Raw genomic sequence first — 22,116 nt, 5'->3', positions numbered from 1 at the left:
GACCAGGGTGCACCGCGGAATGGCCGCAGCTTGCCAGCAGGTCACCTCAAGTCTTGAGAGAACACTTCTAGAATTACCACTCCAAAATGCCACACATCCCAGCATCAGGCCCCAGCTACTATTCTCGGCCGGTCCCTCAGCTCAGCGGCCAGGAGGAGCAGTTTTTCTTTCATCCCCGATGGCAGAAACAGCACTAGTGACACGGGAGCTAGAACTTTCTCTCACTACCTCTACAGTCCAGTGAAAAGAGTGCGCAGAATCCTTATGGAAGAATTGGAAAGATTGTATCTCCCTGCAGGAACATCGGCTGTTAGGCTCTAGTTTGCTCCGGGCAGATAATCAGGAAAAGAATGAAGGCCCCAGATTCAGGAGGCCACACCCACCGGTTCCAGGAAAAGCAGAAAGGGAACCTAAGCGAGCAGGATCACGTTTTAATCTGCTCTGCAAACCCGGCTGAAGCAGGCGAGCAGGAGCAGCTGTTCAGCCGATAACCGCCCTCAGCATCGCTGCTGGCTAATAATGCAGAAATCTGAGCGCCTTGGGGCGGCAGGCAAAGGCAGGCAGGCAGGCAGGCGCAGACCCTCTCTGCAGCAGCGTCCACCGCACCCTCCTTCCCTCTCGGCCGGTTCTTACAGCGGTGACCGCAGATTTCTTAGGATTCCCCACCCCGCCAACCCACACCCTTGCTCGTGAGGGGCTCCTCTTAGGCTCTCGGCTGCAGAGCTCGAACCCTCCAGAGCTGCCCCCCTCAGCTCGGCCGGATGGGAGCCCTCGGGCATGGACGGGGCGGCCGAGAGCTAAAAGCAGCTTATGGGGACGTGCAGCGCACGCGGTGCAGGGAACAAGCGGCCCCGTGCCCGGGGGTCTGCGGGGCGGGGCCTGCCTGCTCGGGGCGGGGCTGCCTGCCGAGGGGCGGGGCCTCCAAGAATGCTACGTGAGAAGCGCGTGTCCTTCCGCCGCGGAACGTAGTCCCCTCAGCCCCTCAGCTCCAGCAGCCGCAGCCGGGGGGCGGGGCTTGCAGGGGGCGGGCCCGGCCGCGTTGCAGCGGTCGGGCTCGGATTGGCCGGCCGGGCGGCGGAGGGATCCGCAGCAGGGGGATCACCTTGAGGCTGCGGCGGCGGCTCTCCCACTCGAGCGGCCGAGCCCCGACTAGCGCGCATCCGCAGAGTCGCAGTGAGGTGAGCGCGGCCCAGTCCCTGTCCCCTTCCCTGTCCTCCTCCTGGCCTGCTGCCCGTCCACCACGGGGCCTCCACGTGGGCGTTGCATTGTCCTCCTGGGCATCGTGGACCCTACGGCTTGGGAAGCGGGAGGAAGGCGTGCCGCAGCCCCTGCTGCGTTCTGCAGACGGCTGCGGCCGGGGTGTGCTCTACTCCCTGTCTCTTGGCTCCCTTCTTCCTTTGTTCGCACCCCGGGTCCTCCCTGCTCCCCCGCGCGTCCGCATCGTCCGAGGCCGCCCTTCCCCCCTCCCCGTGCCGGACTCCTCCACCTCCCGCCTCCCTCAGCCCATTCAGGTCACATGCGCGATATTCCGGTTGGGGTCTCCTTCCCCTCGTGCAGGTCCCATCATCCTCCTCCCACCCGCTCCCGCCTCCGGCTGCAGTCCCCTCCCCCTCCTTTCAGGTCACGTCCGCATCTCCCCCTGCTCGCTCGTGTCCCCTCCCCCCTCGGTGCAGGTCACGTCCGCATCCCCGGTTCTGGTCCCATCCCCTCCCGAATCCGGAGTGATGCCCGCCGCATCCCATCCCCGGTTCTGGTCCTATTCCTTGACTGATCCCGACCGCATCCCATGTTCGGTTCAGGTCCGGTCCCACTTCTTGCTTCGCAGGTGTAATGCGAGAGTGGCGCTCATGGCCGCGCCGCACGTGGCTCCCGCAGTCGGAACCCACGCACACGCTTGGTGGGAGGTGGGGCGGAAGCAGGTTCTGGGGAGGCAGGAGGCTCCCCTGCCCACGGCGTGCGCGGCTCCCCGGCTGAAGCTGTTGCGGAGAGCCGGGCCCAGATGCGCAGCATCCCGTGCTGGAGGAAGGAACGTGAGGGCGCCTTCAGGCCACATGGCGTCCGCGGGTCCAGACGGGCAGCGGCATCCCTTGGGCTCCGGCGAGGGAGGGAGACGTGGGGACCCCCTTGATGACTGCAGGAGATGGCTCCTCCATCCCACTCCGGTTTGCCGAGTGCAATCCGCTAGTACCGTTTTCCTCGTGATGGCTGGCTGGAAGGGCAGCGTCTGCCCTCTAGTGAGATGTCCCCCAAGAAAGTGCTGCTACGTGATCCACAGTTGAACTCGAGGGTTCCCAAGTCTTCTTGCTGTCCCCCAGTAGGTGCTCCCAGTTCATATATCTTCCGTGGCTTTCTCACGACCACAGCTCCTGGAGCTGGTGACCCTGGCAGTGTAACTGTTATCTCCTGGGAATGGGGACATGTAGACAAAAGGCGGTGGGAGGCTTAGCACTGCCCTTGGCTCCGCCTCGTGTTCTAAGCTTTGTTCAAGCCCTTAGTGGATACCCAACACAGAGTTGGAGACAAAAGGCCAGTTACTGCCTGTGGGAGACCCTGAGGGGGACCTAGGTCAGAACCCCTCTTGTAGAAGCATTGTTAGCAAATAATTTGCCCTCTGGCCTGGGGGTACCTCATGCTGGGTAAAGGTAATATCAGCCTTCACCAGGTCGGTAGGGGTTGGAGGGGGGCTGTGTGGGGAAGATGAGTCAGCCTTTCAACCTGATTGCTTTTGAGAGAATTTGCTTCCGTGGGTGAGTGGGGGAACTTGGCGGTGGGGCTTTGGAAGTCCCCTCTGCCCTTTCAAACAGTCAAGGGGCATGCCATTAAAAGTGGCTCATTACAGGGAAATTGGGTGGTTCAGGTCTCTGTGAATCCCTCCCTAGGAGCCTTGGTAGAGTGGTGGAGCACTGTGGTGCCCCCATCACGCTTGCTATGTACCTTCATTCCAGAACATTCTGTGGTGGGCATGGCAGCCTCTGCTGGGGAGCACATAGATAACGACAGGGGCAGAATGCACAGGCACTGGTCTCCAGTCAGCTGCTTGCATGGTAAGCCTTGCATTAGGAGTAGTTTTACAGAAAGCATATTAGCTGGTAAACTTCGTGCTGCAACTGCCTGTGACTTGGCAAAATTTGGTAGGTCTTCCTGCACACAGCCTGCCCCTTGCTTGAGGCACAGGAAACTCAGTTTTGTTTCTTAAAGCTGTAGATTACTTAACATTGAGGCAATGTAGGAAATGGGGAAATGGCTGTGCACAGGAAGGTAGAAGAAAAAATGAAGACTTGTATTTCCCAGACTCGCATGACTTGCATGTTAACTTCAGCTTCTATGAAGGCAAGTCGGGATGTGTCACATTTGGTCAAGAACTGCGGCCCAGTCAAGGTTGAGGAGAATGACTCACGGGACGTTGGTTATGTTTCTGAATCACTCCAGATGGGCACAGTCAGATCCCAGCTAACTGGTCCACCGCAAGAATGTGCTGCTCCTCTGAGCTTCAATGAGGCTTTGTTTGAGAGCCCTGGTGAGCTGTTTAGTGGACCGTCTTGCAGATCTCTGAGCTAAGAGACTGAGAACACATTTTAGAACACTTCCCCCCACTTGCTGGGGAGTTCATTGAGCATGGATTATTGAACTGCCTGATTGGTTACTTGGACCTTTGTTTAAAAAGCTGGTGGAGACTAAGCCAGGATGTGGGGTGGTGTGCTGCCTGCTGTAGGTCTGGCATCCTGGTGGGACTGCTCTGCCCTGAGGTGGGGGGCTGGTCAGCAATTCAACAAAGTGGCAAGGCCCCGCCTCTGCGGTGGTGTGTGCGGAGCTGCACGTAGGAGGGAGAGCTGCAGTACCTCTGGTGGCCTCTGAGGCCCATCCGCAAAGCTCCTTGAGAGCTCCAAGCTGCTATTTCTTGCTGCTGGCAAGCTGTGGGCCAGAGGCCAAGACCAGCTAAACTAGGCCAGGGAGGTTGCTGGTCCTGGCACTTCAGTTTGGACCAACTTAGCTGCTGTTGAACTCTGCAATCAGAAAGGTTCCCTGCAAACATTAACCACCCTACAGATAAGGTTTCTTCAGCTCCTCTGCCACAGCTCTAGCAGTCATTCCTGGCATGGAGGACACGCTGTCCACGTGCCCTGCACGGAGGAGCCTTTGAAACATCCCTCTATCATTAACACTGGAAAGAAGGACCCAAGAATATAAGACAGTAGAGGTGTGTGTTCCAGAGTAGATTAACTGGGAGGACTGGCTTCCAGGGCAGAAAGGGCAGTGGTCAGGGAGCTGATCTGAGCCTGATAAGGAGCTTCAGTGAGATGCTAGGTTTCTGTTCCCACTGGGAGTGCTGAAGGAAATAATTGCTCAGTGATGCAGTGTGCTTGGGGATCAGCCCTGAAGGCTGCCAACCCCCGGCATTCAGTGTGCAACTAGGTACACGACTACACTTAGTGAGCCAATTTGGAGTAAATTCTTGAAGTTGTGTGTTGGGGGGGGGATGGGTTGGGTTGGAGAAGCTTAAACACGGAGGGAAGGTGAACTGCATTAAATTAGCTTCTGCTCTCTTAACAAGGTGTAAAGAAAATGTGTTTTAAGTGGTAAGGACCTGTTCTGGTTTGTTTGTGGGTTTTGTTTAATAGAAAACATGATGGTGGCACCTTGTGAGTGCAGCAGTAGGAAGGCCGGTCGGAGGAAAGGCTGGTGTCTGGGAAGCTGATGGGTCCTGTCCTCTGTCCTCCCTGCTTGGACCCTATGGCAGTTGAGGCCATTGTCCCCTCTGGTTGTACTCTGGCTTCACATCAGACTGCATTCCCGATTTCCTTCTTCAGGCTGGAACCAGGAGCTCCTTGATATCCAGGGACACCCAGGCCTCCTACTCTGCACCACTTGCCCTGAAGGAGTGCCTTTGGTGATGGTATCTGCTTGTTAGTGCTCTCACAGACTTGTTTGAGATAGGATCTTAGGCTCCAGCTGATGGGGTTTTAAGTTGCTTGGTTAGATGCCTGAATAGAAGAAGAGAATATTCTAAGTTTTTGAGCAATTGAGAGTTTGTACTTCAGCTTACACATGGGCTCATTTTGTTCCGCATAGCCTGATTACACCAGGCTTTGCTTCCTGTGTGTTTTGTTGGGGGTGAAGACGTTCCCCGTCCCAAGCAGCAGCACTGTCCCTGTGTGTCCACAGTGCCCACGGACAGTGCTCACCCACACCTGCCTGCACTCTGGGCTCTGCTCTGTTTGGGGCCAACCTCGGATGTTCTGTTTCTATGTTGCACTGTTGAAGGCTTCCTGGGAGCATCTGGAAGTTGGTGTGTCAGAACCCAGCCTTCCTGCTGGGAGCTAAGAATTGTGTGCCTGCTTGTTGGCCTGGAACAGAATTCTGGACACCTGCCAGAAGTGTTGGAAGGAGGAAGTGGGCACTGGGTCTGTCATTGTTGGGTTGGTCCAAGGGGCGAGGAGGACGATCAAAGCATGACTGGTGCAGGGAGCTGTAACCGACACACTGGCGGGCCGGGCTCATTGGGTCAGATGATGGGGGTCTTTGTGAGAGGTGGACTTGAAGGATGAAGTGTGGATCTTTCTCAGCACAGCCTATTTCTGGCTGTGGGTACCCATACTCCACCCTGCCTCTGTTCTTGAGGCATGGCCGCAGGAGTGTGACTGGCACAAAGGAATCGTGTTACATAAAGCACTGGAAGCCAGCTGGGCTGAGAGGAAAGGGCAGAACACCTAGAACAGTTGTACTTGCGGCTACCAGGCAGCACAGACCTTGGGCTGCAGCGGAGGGGCAATGGCATTGAGGAGGATCCTGCCTCAGGGGCTCAGCCTCGCTCGGCTGGCTGGAGATTGGCTCTACAGGTCTGTGCCCTCCCCAGGAGGAGGGTGCAGGAGTGAGTCACGCAGCCCTGGATGGAGCTGCGTGTCCTAGTAGGAACTGACCAGGAGGCATCCCCTGAAAAACCAAGGCTGTTCTCTGTGGCCAGGGACCATTCCAGAGAATGCGTCTCTGCTGGTACCTAGTTGATGGGATGGGCAGCTGGTGCTAGGCAGAAGGACCTGGAGCTCCAGCAGTAGGGCTCTATCTCTGTCCGGAGGCCCCAAGTCAGAAGTGGGTGTGCTTCCAGGGGTTTCAATGACATACCTGAGATCTTGAAGTCTGGATAGACCTGCTGGAAAAACGAGGTGGTTTTCTTTCCCCTCTTTTAATGTTTGTTTGAGAGATAGAGTGAAGGAGAACCTTCCAAGTCTGGGCCAGACTGCATCCAGGAGCCAGGAACTCCATCCAGGCCTCCCGCATGGGTAGCTGAGCCACCAAGCACTTGGTTCATCTTCCATTATCTTTTCCTACACAGTACAGCTGGGTGGGAACAGAGCAGCTGGGACTCTTACTACAGGATCACTTCAGTGATCACTAAAGGGTACTGTGATGGCAGACCCAGCAAGCCTTTTCCTACTGCTTGGTGCATGAATTCATAAAATACTATGCACATTTTCATTTGTCGTTTTTGTACTTCTTGGCCAAAAGTTAAGGTTCGTTTTTTTTTTTGCTTCAGGTTTAAATGTTCGAGACCAGCATAGTGGTTTGCTGGTGGCACTTTGGGTCCTGGAGGACCACAGCCTTGTCACAAAAGTTCCCCTGTGAGAACAGACTAAACAGGAAAAGGAATTGGCCGTATTGGAGCATGGGGCTGTATTATGGATCCATTTATTAACATGTTTTTCTGTTTTCCTTCTCAGAGGTTTTCAGTGGGAGAAGGTTGAGCCATCAAAATGACCTCGCTGGCGTTTGTGGTCTAGGGCGTGGGCTGCAGCCAGGAGAGGAGCTGTGAACTTGGGGCTCTCTTGATTGCTCCCCACTCTTGGGCAGCTCGCCAAGAGTCACTTATGATTTTTTTTTTTTTACCCCGGTCCATATGAGTATTATGTATCAGCAAATTTATCAGTAGCAAAAAGAAGAGGCTTTCTGTAATCTTTCCCCCCAGATAGCCTCCTGTTTAAACTTAGGAACATAGCTTTGCATTCTGTAATGGATGCTTAATTTGGTGTCCCTCTATGACCCAAGAAAAGGAGGGGCCAGGCTCTTGCAGAATAACGCCAGTAGTATTAGTAAGTCACAGATTTCAAGGGACTTGGGAGGCAGGATTGGAGTATTAAAGGAGGGGAGACATAGAGCACCACAGAGGGTACCTGAGGATTTCCTGTTAACCACATCTTTGCATTTTTGGGGGGAAGCGTGCTGTTCTCTAACCCAGCTCAGTCTAGTTGCAGCCACCACCTGGACACCTGAAGAAGAAGGTAACTACCTCAAAGAGCTTTAGTCACTCTCTGCTTCTACCTTAACCCTCGTGCAGCTCTCCAGGGCAAACCTTACTCAGCTCTGAGCGATCTTTGCAAGTGGGGCCAAGGAGCCGCCCTGAACCAAAAAAAGAGCATTATGTCACCGGAAGCCCAAGTCCAGAGAACCAAAGGTATGACTGATCCTCAGTGGCCCCGGCTAGGTCTGTGCCAGGAAACCCAAGCATCTTGGGTCAAGGAAGGATCAACTCATGATTTTTTTTTTTTTTTTTTTACTTAGGTATTTTATTCAAAGGGCAGAGTCACCACCCAGATTTCCCATTTTCTTGGGGCTGGCTTGCTTCCCCAAATAGCTGGGGCTGGGTCAGGCAGACTAGAGGAGCCTGGAACTCCATCTAGGTCTCCTGTGTGTGTGTGTGTGTGGCAGGAATTTGAGTCATTGCCGACTGCTATCCAAGGTGTACTTGAGCAGGAAGCTGGGACCTGAACTCAGATGCACTCTGCAGGTGCCCAAGGCAGTGTGTTAATCACTTCACCACAGCACCAGTCCTAGCTGATTTTTTTTTTTTTATGAAGGTAATTGAGCCCCTCCAGCCTTCCTCTTGGGTTTTTTTCTGAGTCCACATTCAGTCCTTGGACTGGATGACACTGTGGTTGTACTTCAGGCAGTATGGGTATTAATGCCTTCCCGGCCAGGCTTGTGCCCCTGTGGGCGCTCTGAAGGTGTTCAACCCATGCTGTTGGCAATTTGAGGTTCCTCAGGTTTGGGCAAAGAGGGAAGCAAATGGTGCAGCTGGACATCAGGTCCATCTAGCAAGCACTTGACTCAAGCTTAGGAAGAGAGGACCTTCTGATCATGCTTTGTGGTGTGTTACTGAGTTAGGTATGAGTCAGGCCTGTGCTGTGCACAATGGTTACCTGGTATCCTTCCCCACTTTGAAAATTGCAAATGGGAATATAGTCCTGTTTTCCATAACTGACAGTCCCATAGTGCCTTGTGCTGCAGTCTAATCTTGGAGATGGCAGATAGGCTGACTGTATCCAGGGAGACATCCGGAGTTGATGGAGGAGAATAAGGAGTAAGAATCCTTTACAGAGGATCTTCAAAAAGTTCCTAAGAAATAGGGCCCGGCGGCGTGGTCTACTGGCTAAAGTCCTGGCACTGATTCTAATCCTGGCAGCTCCACTTCCCATCCAGCTCTCTGCTTGTGGCCTGGGAAAGCAGTCAAGGACGGCCCAAAGCTTTGGGACCCTGCACCCATGTGGGATACCTGGAAAGAAGTTGCTGGTACCTGGGATCGGATCTGATCGGATTGGTGCAGCAGCGGCCGTTGCGCTCACTTGGGGTGTGAATCATCGGACGGAAGATCTTCCTCTCTATCTCTCCTCCTCTATATCTGACAGAAAAATGCATGAAATTCAAGATTTATCTTTACTTGAAAGGCAGAAAGGCAAAGATCTTCCATCTGCTTGTTCACTTCCAAGCACTTATAACAAGCACGGCTGGGCTGGCAGAAACCGGGAGCTGTGAATCCTGTGTCTCCAGTATGGGCGACCATTGTCCTTGAGCCATTATCTACAGCTGTCAAGGTTGCTCAGAAGCAAAGCTGCTGGGTCCCAAACTGGGTGCTGCAATATGGGATATAGGCAATGTGAGAATGAAAGAACGCAGGCTATATCCTAGTTCGTTGTTTTAAAAGCTCTTTTAGTTGAAAAGGAAGAGTTATGGAGAGGGCAGGAGGAGACAGATATATCTTCTGCTGGGCCAGGCAAAGCCAGGAGCCTTTTCAGGTCTCCCATATGGGTGAAGGGACCCAACTTCCTGGGCCACCTGCTGGATTGGAGGTGCAGCCACCAGGACTTAACCGGTGCCCACATGGGATGCTGACACTGCAGTTGGCAGTTGAACCTATTGAGTTACAGTGTCGGCTTCCTTGGAGGGGCCAGTTTCTGAACGTAGGTGGAAGCCTTTAAACTCGGGGATTGTAGAAGGAGCAGCCTTGAATCTGAGTTCATATCTCTATCTGATAGCTATGACTGCCCGGAAGCTTCTTTTGACATGTCCTTGAAGCAGCTGAGTGAGTTTCCTTGTAAGTCAGCAATAAAGTATAGCAAAGGTCAGGGCAGTTGTTGGGATTGTGACCTGGGCTGGTTAATTGCCTGGAACCATCCTCTGTGTTTCGTAAGGTCAGAATTGGCATTGGAATTCAGATGGTGTATCCAACATCAGTTGGGAGAAACATTTGATCACATAGCCCCCATCTTGTTAATGTAATCGTTTTAGGGCTGCACCAGTGCCACTATGGTAATCCTTAGTTGTATGCAAACTGCTTTGAAATTCTATATTCCTCTGACCAAGAGTGGGAGTAGTTTTGAGATAGAAGCTCCTGACAAGGAAGATTGTGCATTCAGGGAGCCTGTTGGACTGAGTTTGTTGTTGCTGTTGGAGAGGGGGTTTGGTATTGGGTACCTCTAATAGGGTTCTCTGGGTTAGCTAAGAAAACCCAGGACACAGGAGCCAGGATGACTTCTCCACAGGGATGGTGTTGGTGTAATCACTTTGGGTTTTGGGTGGGGAGTGTAAAAGAGACTTGTAGCTGCCCCATGCCAGGGCACATGGTGGCTGTGAGGCTTTGTCATACAAAATGAGCTGGCATTGGTAGTAATCCTGCTTCGTGTTTGGAAGAATTGGCTTCCACAGGCTTCTGTGGGGTGACTGCAGCCCTGCCAAGCCCCGCCTGTGGCAGGTCCCTGGGACATGTCCACACCAGATGTACAGCTTCATCTGCCGAGGTGTTTCCTGGTTGCCCCGGATCCCACAAACCCTTTGCCCAATTTTACGACTACATGACCAGAGTGTGTCTGACTGCCTGGGAGCATGTGCACAGCGCATGCTCACCGAGTTAATGTGTCAGCAGGATGTGGCCTCGGCCAAGTGATGTACCAGGCCCTGCTCAGTCCCCTTTCTCTGTCAGCAGTCTCCCCGAAGCCAGGACCTCAGCAGCCATGTCGAAGCCCCACAGTGAAGCTGGTACTGCCTTCATTCAGACGCAGCAGCTGCATGCAGCCATGGCGGACACATTCCTGGAGCACATGTGCCGCCTAGACATCGACTCGCCGCCCATCACGGCTCGTAACACAGGCATCATCTGCACCATCGGTGAGCATATGAAGCAGCCAAGACACAGACCAGACCCTGTGAAGTTGGGGGAAATGTTTAACACCTGTGGCTTTCAACTCCGTAACAGGCCCTGCCTCCCGCTCGGTGGAGATGCTGAAGGAGATGATTAAGTCTGGAATGAATGTGGCGCGTATGAACTTCTCCCATGGAACTCATGAGGTGAGCCTCAGTGGAGCAGTGGCTGCTGGGACACCTTGTGAGAAACAGGGGGTTCATCATGTTCACCAATTTGCTCTAAGTTCAAGGTTTCTCAGCCACTAGGAAAATGGCATACACTAGCCCATCCACAGCCACTTCGAATGGCCACCGCTGCCTCGGCCTTCACTAAGGAAGGTGTGAAGTGTGCTGACTGCACTGTCCTGAGCCTTCTGCAGCATCCTCTGTTGCCTTGGCCCTCACTGGGTTATGGCTGCAAAGGGTTGCCTCTCCTAAGCCAGTGCCCTGCCCTGTCAGCATGCTGTTCCCAGCCTACCTACCCCCTTCCAGGCTCTACTCAGCTGGCATTCTGCTGTGTTCAGAAATGTGGGATTGTGAGGGTTGGCGGGGGGGCTTCCCTAAGGAATGGAAGAGTCAAGGGTGGAGGCTGGTTGACCTGTCCTGACCTCTGCCCTTCCCCTTCAGAGTCAGGAAAGCACTCTCCTGTGAGGTCAGTGGGGAGGGGTCATCTGGCATTTGGAAGTTGGTATTAAGTTTGGACTAAAAATAAAGTCCAGGAAATGCAATCCGTGGGGTCAATTCTGCTTTCTGGAAACATGAGACTTCATCGTGGATGCTGTGGCCCCGATTCTACGATCATCAGGCGTCTTTAGTGTGGGGGAGAAGGGCACACCTAGCCAGGACCAACTGGCACCCGAGAGTGATGAAGACACTTCCCTGTGAATTAGATCCTGATTTTTCCAAAGCAGGGGCTCAGGCACTGGGAGAGCAAAGGCAATTCACCATTGATCTGTGCTGCTGGTGTCCACCCTGGCCGCCTGAGTGCTGGGGCAGGAGCAGAAATAGATTTTGAGCAGCTGACCTTTCAGCTGGCTGCATGTTCCCGCCACCCAGTAAAACAACACCGCCCTGCTCTGAAATGGCAAAGGTTGCACCTGTCAGACTACGGTTCACGTTTGGGATTTTAAACTTAACAGAAACATTCAGAGGTTATCTGTTGTTAATTCTTCCTAGATTAACATGGAATTGAAGACAGACACCACGTGTTTGGTGGTCCTTTTGGGGTCTTGGTCCTGGATGAGCTTTTGTCTGGGCTCGGCATGTTGGCAGTGGACCTGAGCTGGTAGTGCCAGTGTGGACAGATGTGACTGCTGCATGGGCACTGTTGCCTTTAGAGCAGTGATGCAGTTTTTCCAGTTCTTAACCATTATAAATGCACTGAGTAGAGCAAAATAAGATCTCTGCCTTACTCTGATTGCTGTCAGCATCTGTTCTTTTTTTTTTTTTTTTAAATAAGGAAAGTATTTACTTGAAGGGCAGTGTTATAGAATAAAGGACGGAGGGAGATCTTCCATCCTCTGGTTTCTGTAGATGCTTGTGGTGGCCGGTGCTGGGCCAGGGTGAGCCCAGGTCTAGGAGCTTCTCCCGTATGAGTAGAATGGCTCAGGCGTTTGGGACATGTTCTGCTGCTTTGCCAGGGAGTTGGATTGGAAGTGGAACGGCCGAGACATGAACCAGGGTCCACATGGGATATTGGTAGTGCAGGCATTGGCTTACCTTTCTGTACCACAACACCTGACCCTGCAGGTAGCGTCCTCAGTGCTGAGCCAAACGCCCTGGCACCACCGTGTCTTCTCTCTGCTGGCAGCTGTGGTACCATACCCTCAGTCTCTGCCTTGACATGTGGGTAATTTCTGTTCTTGCTGAACATGGGGTTTCATAATGCCTTATGCACAATGTAAATATTCTATATCACCACAGAAACCTCATGTTCTAGAAAACAAAGTTGGGCAGACTCCTTACCTGGCAATTTTGAACATTTATTTTAATTTTTTATTTAATATTTTTTATTTTATTTTTTATTTTTATTTTATTTTTTAATTTTTTATTTTTATTTTTATTTATTTTATTTATTTTTATTTTTATTTTTATTTTTATTATTTAATTGTTTATTTAATATTTATTAAAATATTTGAAAGAGATACCTGATGTCTCTGGTCCACTCCTCAAGTGTCCATGGCAAGCAGGCCTAGACCGGAACAAAGCCTCTGTAGACAGAGCACTTAACCCATTGCTTGCTGCCTTCCGAGGGTCTGCATTACAGGAGACCAGATCAGAAGTGCATCTGGGACTGCAATGTGAGAACTGTGGCGTGGCAAATGCAGATGTCTTGCTTTTGAGTTTGTTTCATGTATTTATTTGAAAGGCAGAGGTAAGAGAGAGACCTCTTCCATCCTCTGGTTCACTCCCAGATGGCCTCCATGGCTGGAGCTTGGCTAGTTCAAATCCAGGAGCTCCAACTGGCACTCACACATGGGTGCAGCGGCCCAAACCCTTGGTATTTTATGCTACTTTTCTAAGCGTAATAGTAGTAGGGAGCCAAATCTGAAGTGGAGCAACCAAGGCTCAAACCAGTGTCCATGTGAGATGCTGGCCGTGTAGATGGGCTTGCATGCTACTCCAGAGTTGGCCCCATCAGTGAAGTCTTATTTTGGGGGATGATTATGTAGTTGAGAAGGAAGCATGTTGTGGACCACTGAGTAGGGATGAAGGATTGTTTTCTTCCTGAATCTGGGGTAGAGAAGAGAAGAAGCTCCCCCCAGCATCCTAACCACCTTAGTACCTGGGGATGGTGAGAGCCACCCAGTGTCCTCCCTGGGTCCCAGATAATGGAGCAAGCTCTGAGGGTACGGAGATTCTTAACTGCTATACAAAACTTAACCTTGACATGTTTTAATGAAAATCCAGACCAGTACAGAAGTGAAAAAAGCTTTGAGGCTTATTCTGGGAGCAGAAGTTTCAAACTATTTAGCTAAGAACATTAGGAACAACAGAAAAAATAACCCATACATAACCCATACTGTGTGCTTGATGTGGTTTTTGACTCAAATGTTATCTCAATCCTTAGAGGAAAGGCATTTGAGGTGTTATATCTAAGTGTACCCAGCTCTCTGCTTCCATTTCATATTCTTGTTAACATGTATCTTGGGAGGCAACAGATGGTCCACCCATGTGGGAGAGAGACTTGGAGGGAGTTCCAGGCTTCTGGCCTCAACTTAGCCCAACCTAGGAGAGAATCTACCAGATGGAACACCAATCTCTGTCTCTGTATCTTTCAAATAAAAGTCTTCAGTAAATTAATGCAAAATAAATGATGCCTGTTACAAGTTAGCAGTATAGTGAAAGAACTTTTTGTAAGTTGCTACAAGGACCGGCTACAAAAACAAACCGCCTTGTCCTGACTTTGTCTCCCTAGTCAGTCTGAGTCCTCAGGCAGTGTCATCCCAGGAGACAGTGCTCTGGTTGCAGTATGCTGTGACCCACAGGCAGGCAGCAGTGGTTAAAGGCCAAACCCATAAAATACTGAATTAGGTGACCCTGTTATCAGTAGTGCTGTATTGATTGCCGTATCTGAGAACTCTAGACATCTTATCTGGATTTAACTCCCTTTTTGACTGAATGGCAATGGCAGGTGATGAGGAAAAGGCCTGCCTGGAGAGAGAAAACAGGTGCCAGGATTTGTGCTGGGGTGCTTTGGCAAAAGAGCAGCTGGAAGAAAGGGGCCTGTGAGCACCTTTTCCAGCTCCTGTCTCCTCAGGTCACACCCTGGACAGTGATGGCGAAACCAGGTCTATGTAACCTTCATTGGGAGGTGTTCAAGTCATCCTTTTAAGTCAATAACTTCATGTTTGAACTAGAGCTGGAATCGAATGGGGGTGGGAAAGCATTCAGCATTGCCACCTGGGTCACTCTTAGCCCAGCCCAGGTGGCTGGTGAATCCTTGGGAAAAGAGGATAGCCTGAGATGCTGTGGTGCAAGGAAGTGAAGCTGTGGGTGCACCTAAGCCCTTTCCCGAGTGAGCAGTTGTGGCTCTGCCACAAGGATGCTGCCTGACCCCAGCATGGGCCTCACTTTTCCTCTTGTTCCTTCCCCAGTACCATGCTGAGACCATCAAGAACGTGCGCACGGCCACGGAAAGCTTTGCTTCAGACCCCATCCTCTACCGGCCAGTGGCTGTGGCTCTGGACACAAAAGGCCCCGAGATCCGAACAGGACTCATCAAGGGCGTGAGTATCCTGGGGTAGTGAAGGCACAGCGGGGTTCCCAGCATGGGGACCATCACACCTTAGCAGCATTGAGTTCCAGTGAGAGCTTTATTCTGGCTGGAGACAGTGCTGATCTGGTCCACTGGTACCACAAAGGAGTCTACTTCTGACTTTGAGGAGGGGTTTCTTTATATCTTACCCATACAAGTATGCTGAGTTAGAGAAGAGCATTCATCCACCAGGGCAGGTCTTAGGTTGGAACCCAATGTCCTCGGGGACTGGATATTGTCCTCTGCCAACTGGACTCTTGCCGATTTGTATCTTGTAGAGTGGCACCGCGGAGGTGGAGCTTAAGAAGGGTGCCACGCTCAAGATCACATTGGACAATGCCTACATGGACAAGTGCGATGAGAACATCCTGTGGCTGGACTATAAGAACATCTGCAAGGTGGTGGACGTGGGCAGCAAGATCTACGTGGATGATGGCCTCATCTCCCTGCAAGTGAAGCAGAAAGGTGCGTGGGGAGGCAGGTTCACAAGCTGAACCCAGCTCCACTCACACAGTAGGCTCAGTTGGATTCCAGGAAGATTGAGTTTGTGTGTTCTCAGAAGTTCTACTGTAACTCCTTCATCCTCTGACCTGGGAGAACAAATCGTGGGGGGGGGCACTGTGCCTCTCTGGCACTGGAGAAGGAGAGAGAAAAATTTTCCATCTAAATCTAAATTTAGTTAACTAAGGATTCGTATTTTCACCTATAAAGCTGAGGTAACTTGGATGCAAAGAGATTGTTGGCTTGTCCAAGATTATGCAGTGAGTGGTGCTGGGGTATGAACGCTGTTATGTGGGTTCAAGCCCTAGTGGGTCCCTTCCCCAGATCAGTGGAGGGAGGAAGGCACCTGTCGGTGGCTGTGCCTCCCCTACTTGCTCTTTATCCCGCAGGTCCTGACTTCCTGGTGACGGAGGTGGAGAACGGTGGTTTCCTGGGCAGCAAGAAGGGTGTGAACCTGCCTGGGGCCGCTGTGGACCTGCCCGCAGTGTCGGAAAAGGATATCCAGGACCTTAAGTTCGGGGTGGAACAGGACGTGGACATGGTGTTTGCTTCTTTCATCCGCAAGGCAGCTGACGTGCATGAAGTCAGAAAGGTTCTGGGTGAGAAAGGGAAGAACATCAAGATCATCAGCAAAATTGAGAACCATGAAGGCGTGCGCAGGTGAGCCCCTGTCCGCCAGGCTCCCCGAGTCGGGGACTGAGACAGAATGGCTGGGTGATGACTGAGAAGTTTCCCATTTGACATTGCTCTGGGGCTTGGCTCCGGGCTCCAGTGGGATGAGGAGTATGGATGGTGTCTGTCACCATTTGTGGGACACCTGTGGGACATGACCTGTGCTATCCCTGCCTTTCCTGTCAGGTTTGACGAGATCTTGGAGGCCAGTGACGGCATCATGGTGGCTCGTGGTGATCTTGGCATTGAGATTCCTGCAGAAAAGGTCTTCCTTGCCCAGAAGATGATGATCGGACGTTGCAACCGTGCAGGGAAGCCAGTCATCTGTGCCACACAGGCATGTAGCCCTCTCCTTGGTTCCCTGGGTTCCTGTCCCTTGGGTTGGCCCCAGCAGAGCGTTATCTGGATTCTTCCCCTTCCAGATGTTGGAGAGCATGATCAAGAAGCCCCGTCCCACTCGCGCGGAGGGCAGTGACGTGGCCAATGCGGTCCTGGATGGAGCTGACTGTATCATGCTGTCTGGAGAGACCGCCAAGGGTGACTACCCCCTGGAGGCGGTCCGCATGCAGCACCTGGTGAGTGTGCGGGGCCTACCCTGCGCCAGCCTTCATGTCAGCCTGGCTGCAGAGCCTAGGCCGCCTTCTCCCACAGGCTGCACCACCACGCTCTGCCTCATCTAAGTACGGAGGCGGTGCAGGGCTCACATCCCGTCTGCTCCTGTGTGGAGGATCATGATGCCCTTAATGGACAGTTGACAGTCCTCACATGGGCTAGAAGGCCCGTTTATGCCTGCCTGATCTGGGAAAGACCGAGAACTCCTGCTCAGCTAGTTTGTGTGTCAAATGCTTCTAGGGGCCTGTGTTGACCTTGCATGGTGCCTGCAGCAGGACCTGCTTGCTGTCTGTTGAAGGTGCAGCTGCCATACTCACCCCAGACAAGGAAGTTGCTTAAATGACTGGCAGCAAAGCCCCAAATAGAGACTTGTACAGGGGTGGCCAACCCTGTGGTCCCCTCCGCAGCTCCCTGGAACTGGAGCTTCCTGTGTTGAATAGTACCCTAGCCCACCTGACCTCTTTTTCCAGGGTTTGGTTATTTCCCCTCTTCTGCTTTGAGGATGGTCATGCCACTCAAGCCCGATGCCCAGTGCACTCTGGGTTTCCTGTTGTGGAGCTGGCACAGCCTGTCATGCAGCTGTGGCAATGCCCTTTATCCTCAGATGTTGTATTTTCCCTTCCCAGTGCCCACAAGTCTCCACAGTACCCTGCGTGCCACCCTTCCTCCCACTTGTGCATGTCCTGTTAGCCAGCCAAGACAGGTAGATGAGATGTATGTTTTCACCATTCCGGTGGCAGGCCGGGTTTCCTGACCGCAGCATCCTGGGTTGAGTGCCTACCCCAACCTGCTGAGGCTGTGGAAACCAGGCTCTCCTCGGCGCTCACTGTGTTGACCACAGTGCTCCTGCCCACTCACTTGGAGAGAAGCAGCCCCTCGGTCTCCACTTACCCTTCTTCCCTGCCTTGCTCATTCAGTCATGTGACTTTTATGACCTCCCGTGGGCAGGTGGCTTCAGCTTGCCTGCATTCACTGAACCATGAACCAGGTGGACTGTAAGAGACCTTCTCGCATCTTTTGGCAGAGCCACTTAACCAATCCCCTTTATCTGTACACTGCATTAGAGGAGGCATGCTGGCTGCTGGTGTTGTGTTAAGTCACCGTTCACACTGATGTGATTTTATGGCTACCAGCACCTCAGTTTATGTAAGGTCAGAGTGACATCACCCAAGTGCCTAGGCTACTGATCCCAAAGCCTGCCTTCCCTGCCTGTGACCTGCTGTGTGCCAGGACCTAGAGCTCTGGAGTAGGAATGGAGACTAAGATTCTGAGTCATAACACACTTTCTCCCGTAAGTGGTATTTCCCAAGCAGAAACACCTTAAGTCCTGGGTTAGGCCAGGTCTCCTGGCCTGTGTGTGCTGTCTGATGCACCTCCCGACCTGTGACGGTGGGCTAGGCAGCACCAGGTACGCCCCCGGCTCCCCGACCTGTGCCTGTCCTCTGGGCTGTGTGTGTGTTCCGTTCTTAACTCGCTCGGTGCTCCCACACATCTGCTTATACTGTGGAATTAAATTAATGAATGGCATTTGACTCCTCCCTTGCCCGTTGATCACTAAGACGCTGGGAACTGCATTGTAATCATCGAAAACTTTAAAATTTTCTAACGTTTGGTGTTGCTCAAGTGGGCCCTCTGTCTTAACCCTGTGATATCATGCCTGTTGTAATCATTAGATGTTAATCAGCCCCTGCATGCTTCTGTGGGTGTCCCCTCACATGGCTGCGCATTGTACCCCTCCCAAACTAGCCATCCTGCTCAGGCCTTCGGCCTCCCACCTCCCTGGTCTGCTCACTGGTGTGGGCATCCCTGTGCCCCTCCCTCCCTGACTCACTGAAAGGGCAGCCAGCCATGTGAGGAGGGGCCTGCTTCTCCTTGAGGCAGGATGGTCGGGTCCAGCCAGGCAGGTCCACATGCCAGGTTGCCAGGGCCTGTGGCCACACTGCCTTGCCGTGCCACACGTGCCCCTGGTGCAGAGGGTGCTGGCTGGACCTTGCCCCTTGCCTCTGACCTCATTAACCCCTAATGCCTTCCTCTCTGATTAATCCCTCCATCTGTCTTTCCATGTGTTGTCTCTTCTCCTACCCTCCTCTCCCCATCTCCCCTGAACCTTGCAGATAGCTCGTGAGGCTGAGGCAGCCATGTTCCACCGCAAGCTGTTCGAAGAACTTGTGCGAGCCTCCAGTCACTCCACAGACCTCATGGAAGCCATGGCCATGGGCAGCGTGGAGGCTTCTTATAAGTGTTTAGCAGCAGCTTTGATAGTTCTGACGGAGTCTGGCAGGTAGGGCCCCGAGGTCAGGTAATGCTGCAGGTACAGTCTCTCGTTTCAGCTGCTTCAGGATGCCACAGCTGCACCTGGGTGCAGCTATTCTCTGCTCATCTGTAGGAAGGCAGCCTAGGAAGTCACCACAAGGCAGGGTCACAAGGTCCTCTGGCTCAGGCAGTCACAGGCAGCTGGGGAAGAACTGCCCCAGGGGAGCCTCAGCCTCCCTGTCACGGAGCCTCAGGCCTGTCTTGGCCTTTGTTCCTGGAGTGTGTTCTTCACCTGCTGTCTGGAGACTCATCCCTTCTCCTGCTCCACGACAAAGGTCTGACAAAGCTCTGTCCGTCTGGATGGATGTTGCTCCCCTAGATTGCCCGCGAGGCAGAGGCTGCCATCTACCACTTGCAATTATTTGAGGAACTCCGCCGCCTGGCACCCATTACCAGCGACCCCACAGAAGCCGCCGCCGTCGGCGCCGTGGAGGCCTCCTTCAAGTGCTGCAGTGGGGCCATTATCGTGCTGACCAAGTCTGGCAGGTAGGAGGCGCCAAGTGGTCCTGCGGGCACGCCCTGCTCTATTGCACCCCAGCTGGAGGGGTCCTGGAGCAGTGCTCAGGAGGTGCTGAGCCAAGGTAAGCCCCCTGCCCACCTCAGGCCAGGAGCTGATAGAATGGGCTAAACCCAGATCTGGCCACATGGGGTGTCTGCAGATGGAACAAACAGGATAAGATGGATAAGTTTTTAAAGTTAAGTATCTTGAGTTTTTAAAGCTGGTCCTTTGAACAGTCAAAACTTTGCTTATGCTGGTGATTTTGACCCCAAAAAGTTTGTTCCATGCTGGCATTTTGTGGCCTGGCTGTATGGGATCAGGCTGCTGGAGTTAGCATCCCTCACTGATGGCAGGTGGGCCACTTTGTGGGAGGTCCACTCCTGCCTAGGCAGCAACATCCTTTGGGGCTGACCTTGCAGAAAGGCCTGCCTTCGCCCTGAGGCTATTTTTAGCTGGAGTTGCAGTCTGAGATTTCAGCTGCCTCCCAGTGAAAGCAAAGCCTTCTCCCTGTCACCAGCTCCTGGGGCTTGCTTCTCCTGTAGGTCCCTCCCCACACAAGTAAACTACTGGGAGGCACTTCAAAAAGTTTCCTTTATTCTGTTTAAAATAGTTGCAGAGGGAAAGGCAGAGACAGAAAGATCTCCTGGTTTAGGCCAAAACTGGCGCCCCTGTGGTCTTCCCACATTGCTATACAGAGATGCCAGTCACTCTTAGAATGGGTCTACATCTTGCATTTGGTTCTGGACCCCAGAGCTCAGAGGCTGGGGTTGTTTCCGGGGTCTGGAACGAGGTTGGTCAGGAGAGCACGGGAATGGAGACTCCGCGCTTGGCTGGGCACTCTGCTGGCATTTGGCCATCAGCTAAAGGCTGCTCGGCTTGTGGCTGACAGCAAGAGGACTGGGTCCTGCCTCCAGAGTTGCCTCTGCCAAGATGGAAAAGTTCAGGGTGTGGGCAGACTGGGGAGACAGCTCCCCCTGCCCTCGCCCCCTGGGGTAGGGGGTTTGTGGGGTGAGGGTGGGGCAGCAGGTGTTCAGGATTAGGGGATAAACCTTGGGGGAACTGTGGGTTGCTGCTCACAGGTCTCCTTGCCTGTGTCCTGTCCCAGGTCTGCTCACCAAGTGGCCAGGTACCGCCCACGCGCCCCCATCATTGCCGTGACACGGAATCATCAGACGGCCCGTCAGGCCCACCTCTACCGCGGTATCTTCCCCGTGGTGTGTAAGGACCCTGTCCAAGAGGCCTGGGCTGAGGATGTAGACCTTCGGGTGAACTTGGCCATGAATGTTGGTGCGTGATTGGGAACAAGGGCCCTCATCATGAGGGGTGGTACGGGGTGTTGGCTCTTCTGGGACCCTGAACCCACACACCTCTAGGGACAAAGGGGCCTGCTAGCCTCTCGGGGAATGCCTTCTGAACCCTGCTGTTGGCGCAGTGCTGAGCAGAGCCAGCAGGGAAAGGTTAAAAGGGTGGAGGCAGCTGGCAAGCCCCCCTCATTGCTGACCTAGGCCCCAAAGCAAGACTTTTGTGTTTCAATACACCGGGGGTTTATTTGAAAGGTGATTAGTATTAACAGGAAGATTCGGTTCACTCCTCAACTAGGTGCCAACAGCTGAGAGCTAGGCCAAAGCCAGGAGTGCAGAGCTGCGCTGGGGGTCTCCCATATGGGTAGCAGGGGCACGAGGCACCCTGGTTGCATTATCAGGACCCTGGTTTCAAACTTTAAAGGTCAGCAAGTTGGCCAGAGCTGCTCCTGTTTGCAGGACACTGGTTGGTCCTGTCCCTGCATGAGACATACCCGATGTGGCCTGCCATGCTAAAGAAGGTTGGCGCCACCTTATGGTGTCAGGAGGTCCTGGACCTGCCCGTTTCTCACTGGCTTCTCTCTCTCTAGGCAAGGCCCGTGGCTTCTTCAAGACTGGAGATGTGGTCATTGTGCTGACCGGCTGGCGCCCTGGCTCCGGCTTCACCAACACCATGCGCGTGGTGCCAGTGCCATGAAAGCCTGCAGCCGTTCCTCCAGCCACTGTCCCGTCCCGTCCCCCTACCCATCCATTAGGCCAGCAATGCTTGTAGTGCTCCCTGGGGCCTGTAGTATGGCACTGGTGGGCTGGGACGTTGGTGGAAGAGCTGGAAGATGACTGGGCACGCCAGAACTCTGCTGCTCATCATGTGGCTCTGCCCATGGCCCCACCCGTTGCACTGTGCGGTTCCTATAGAATGCATCCCCAGGACAACTCCCAATCCTGGCCTGGGGTCATGCGCAGACAGCAGGGCCTTAAGGGAAGCTGCAGATCCGGTTTTGGCAGGTCTGGGCCCCTGACCTCCCCCACTCCCAAGTTGTGTGCATTGTGCTCACCTGCGTTCCCTTCCCCACTCAGCTGACACCGCCAACAAACACTCCATCAGCACCTTCCACTTCCCCCACGAGCACGGCCCATCCAGGCCTGTTGCTGCAGAGCCTGCCTGTGTGTCAATAAACAGCGGCTGAACACCTGTTTCCTCCTCTCTGCTGCGGTGTGGGCACGGTGGGGAGGGGCCAGGGGCACTCGGCCTGGTGTGGAATGGGTCTCCTAAGGGATTCCTGGTCTATGCGGTTCTGGTTGTTCATGCCCAGGCTGTGCAAGCAGCAAAGTGTAGAATGGCCGAAGTGCCACTGCTCCCTATTGTCTTGTTCCAGACAGCGACGCACACTGAGGCACGGCCCTCAGGTTCTGAAGTGTACAGTTCCGCCCCACCTGGCTTCCTAGTGCGGACTGGGGCGGATTTAGAAAAATGGCCCCGGGCTGAGGTTGCCGGGTAGCGGGTTGGGCCC

The 22,116-nt window shown here is 53.3% G+C and overlaps 1 protein-coding gene across 6 annotated transcripts; it reads left to right on the top strand.

The window, feature by feature from the left end:
• The first annotated feature begins 1,078 nt into the window (after positions 1-1,078).
• Positions 1,079-21,795, top strand: PKM (pyruvate kinase M1/2). 6 transcript variants are annotated; one of them, XM_040969956.1, is made up of 12 exons: positions 2,683-2,747; positions 7,331-7,447; positions 10,268-10,434; positions 10,523-10,614; positions 14,547-14,678; positions 14,986-15,172; positions 15,598-15,868; positions 16,067-16,217; positions 16,303-16,455; positions 18,607-18,773; positions 20,410-20,591; positions 21,196-21,795. In XM_040969956.1, exons 1-12 carry the CDS (start codon positions 2,698-2,700, stop codon positions 21,300-21,302), a joined length of 1,776 nt encoding a protein of 591 aa, XP_040825890.1. In that variant the 5' UTR covers positions 2,683-2,697; the 3' UTR covers positions 21,303-21,795. The 6 variants fall into 6 exon arrangements, with proteins under 6 accessions (XP_040825895.1, XP_040825892.1, XP_040825891.1 ...); XM_040969961.1 differs by lacking the exons at positions 2,683-2,747; positions 7,331-7,447 and adding an exon at positions 1,079-1,178 and having other exon boundaries at positions 10,253-10,434; XM_040969958.1 differs by lacking the exons at positions 2,683-2,747; positions 7,331-7,447; positions 18,607-18,773 and adding exons at positions 1,080-1,178; positions 19,125-19,291 and having other exon boundaries at positions 10,253-10,434.
• The last annotated feature ends 321 nt before the right edge of the window (positions 21,796-22,116 follow it).

This window comes from Ochotona curzoniae, unplaced genomic scaffold (assembly GCF_017591425.1).
Source record: "Ochotona curzoniae isolate NIBS_2020 unplaced genomic scaffold, NIBS_Ocur_1.0 scaffold_4701, whole genome shotgun sequence".
Classification (NCBI taxonomy): Eukaryota; Metazoa; Chordata; class Mammalia; order Lagomorpha; family Ochotonidae; genus Ochotona; species Ochotona curzoniae.
This window is presented reverse-complemented; position numbering and strand designations above follow the sequence as displayed.

What these genes read in the sequence shown, in the direction of transcription:
- PKM (XM_040969956.1), top strand. Translation starts at nt 2,698, where the DNA reads ATGAGTCAGCCTTTCAACCTGATTGCTTTTGAGAGAATTTGCTTCCGT. An exon ending in GAGAGAATTTGCTTCCGTGG is followed by an intron (nt 2,748 to 7,330) that starts GTGAGTGGGGGA and finishes ACCCTCGTGCAG; the next exon opens with CTCTCCAGGGCAAACCTTAC. An exon ending in CGGTCCGCATGCAGCACCTG is followed by an intron (nt 16,456 to 18,606) that starts GTGAGTGTGCGG and finishes TGAACCTTGCAG; the next exon opens with ATAGCTCGTGAGGCTGAGGC.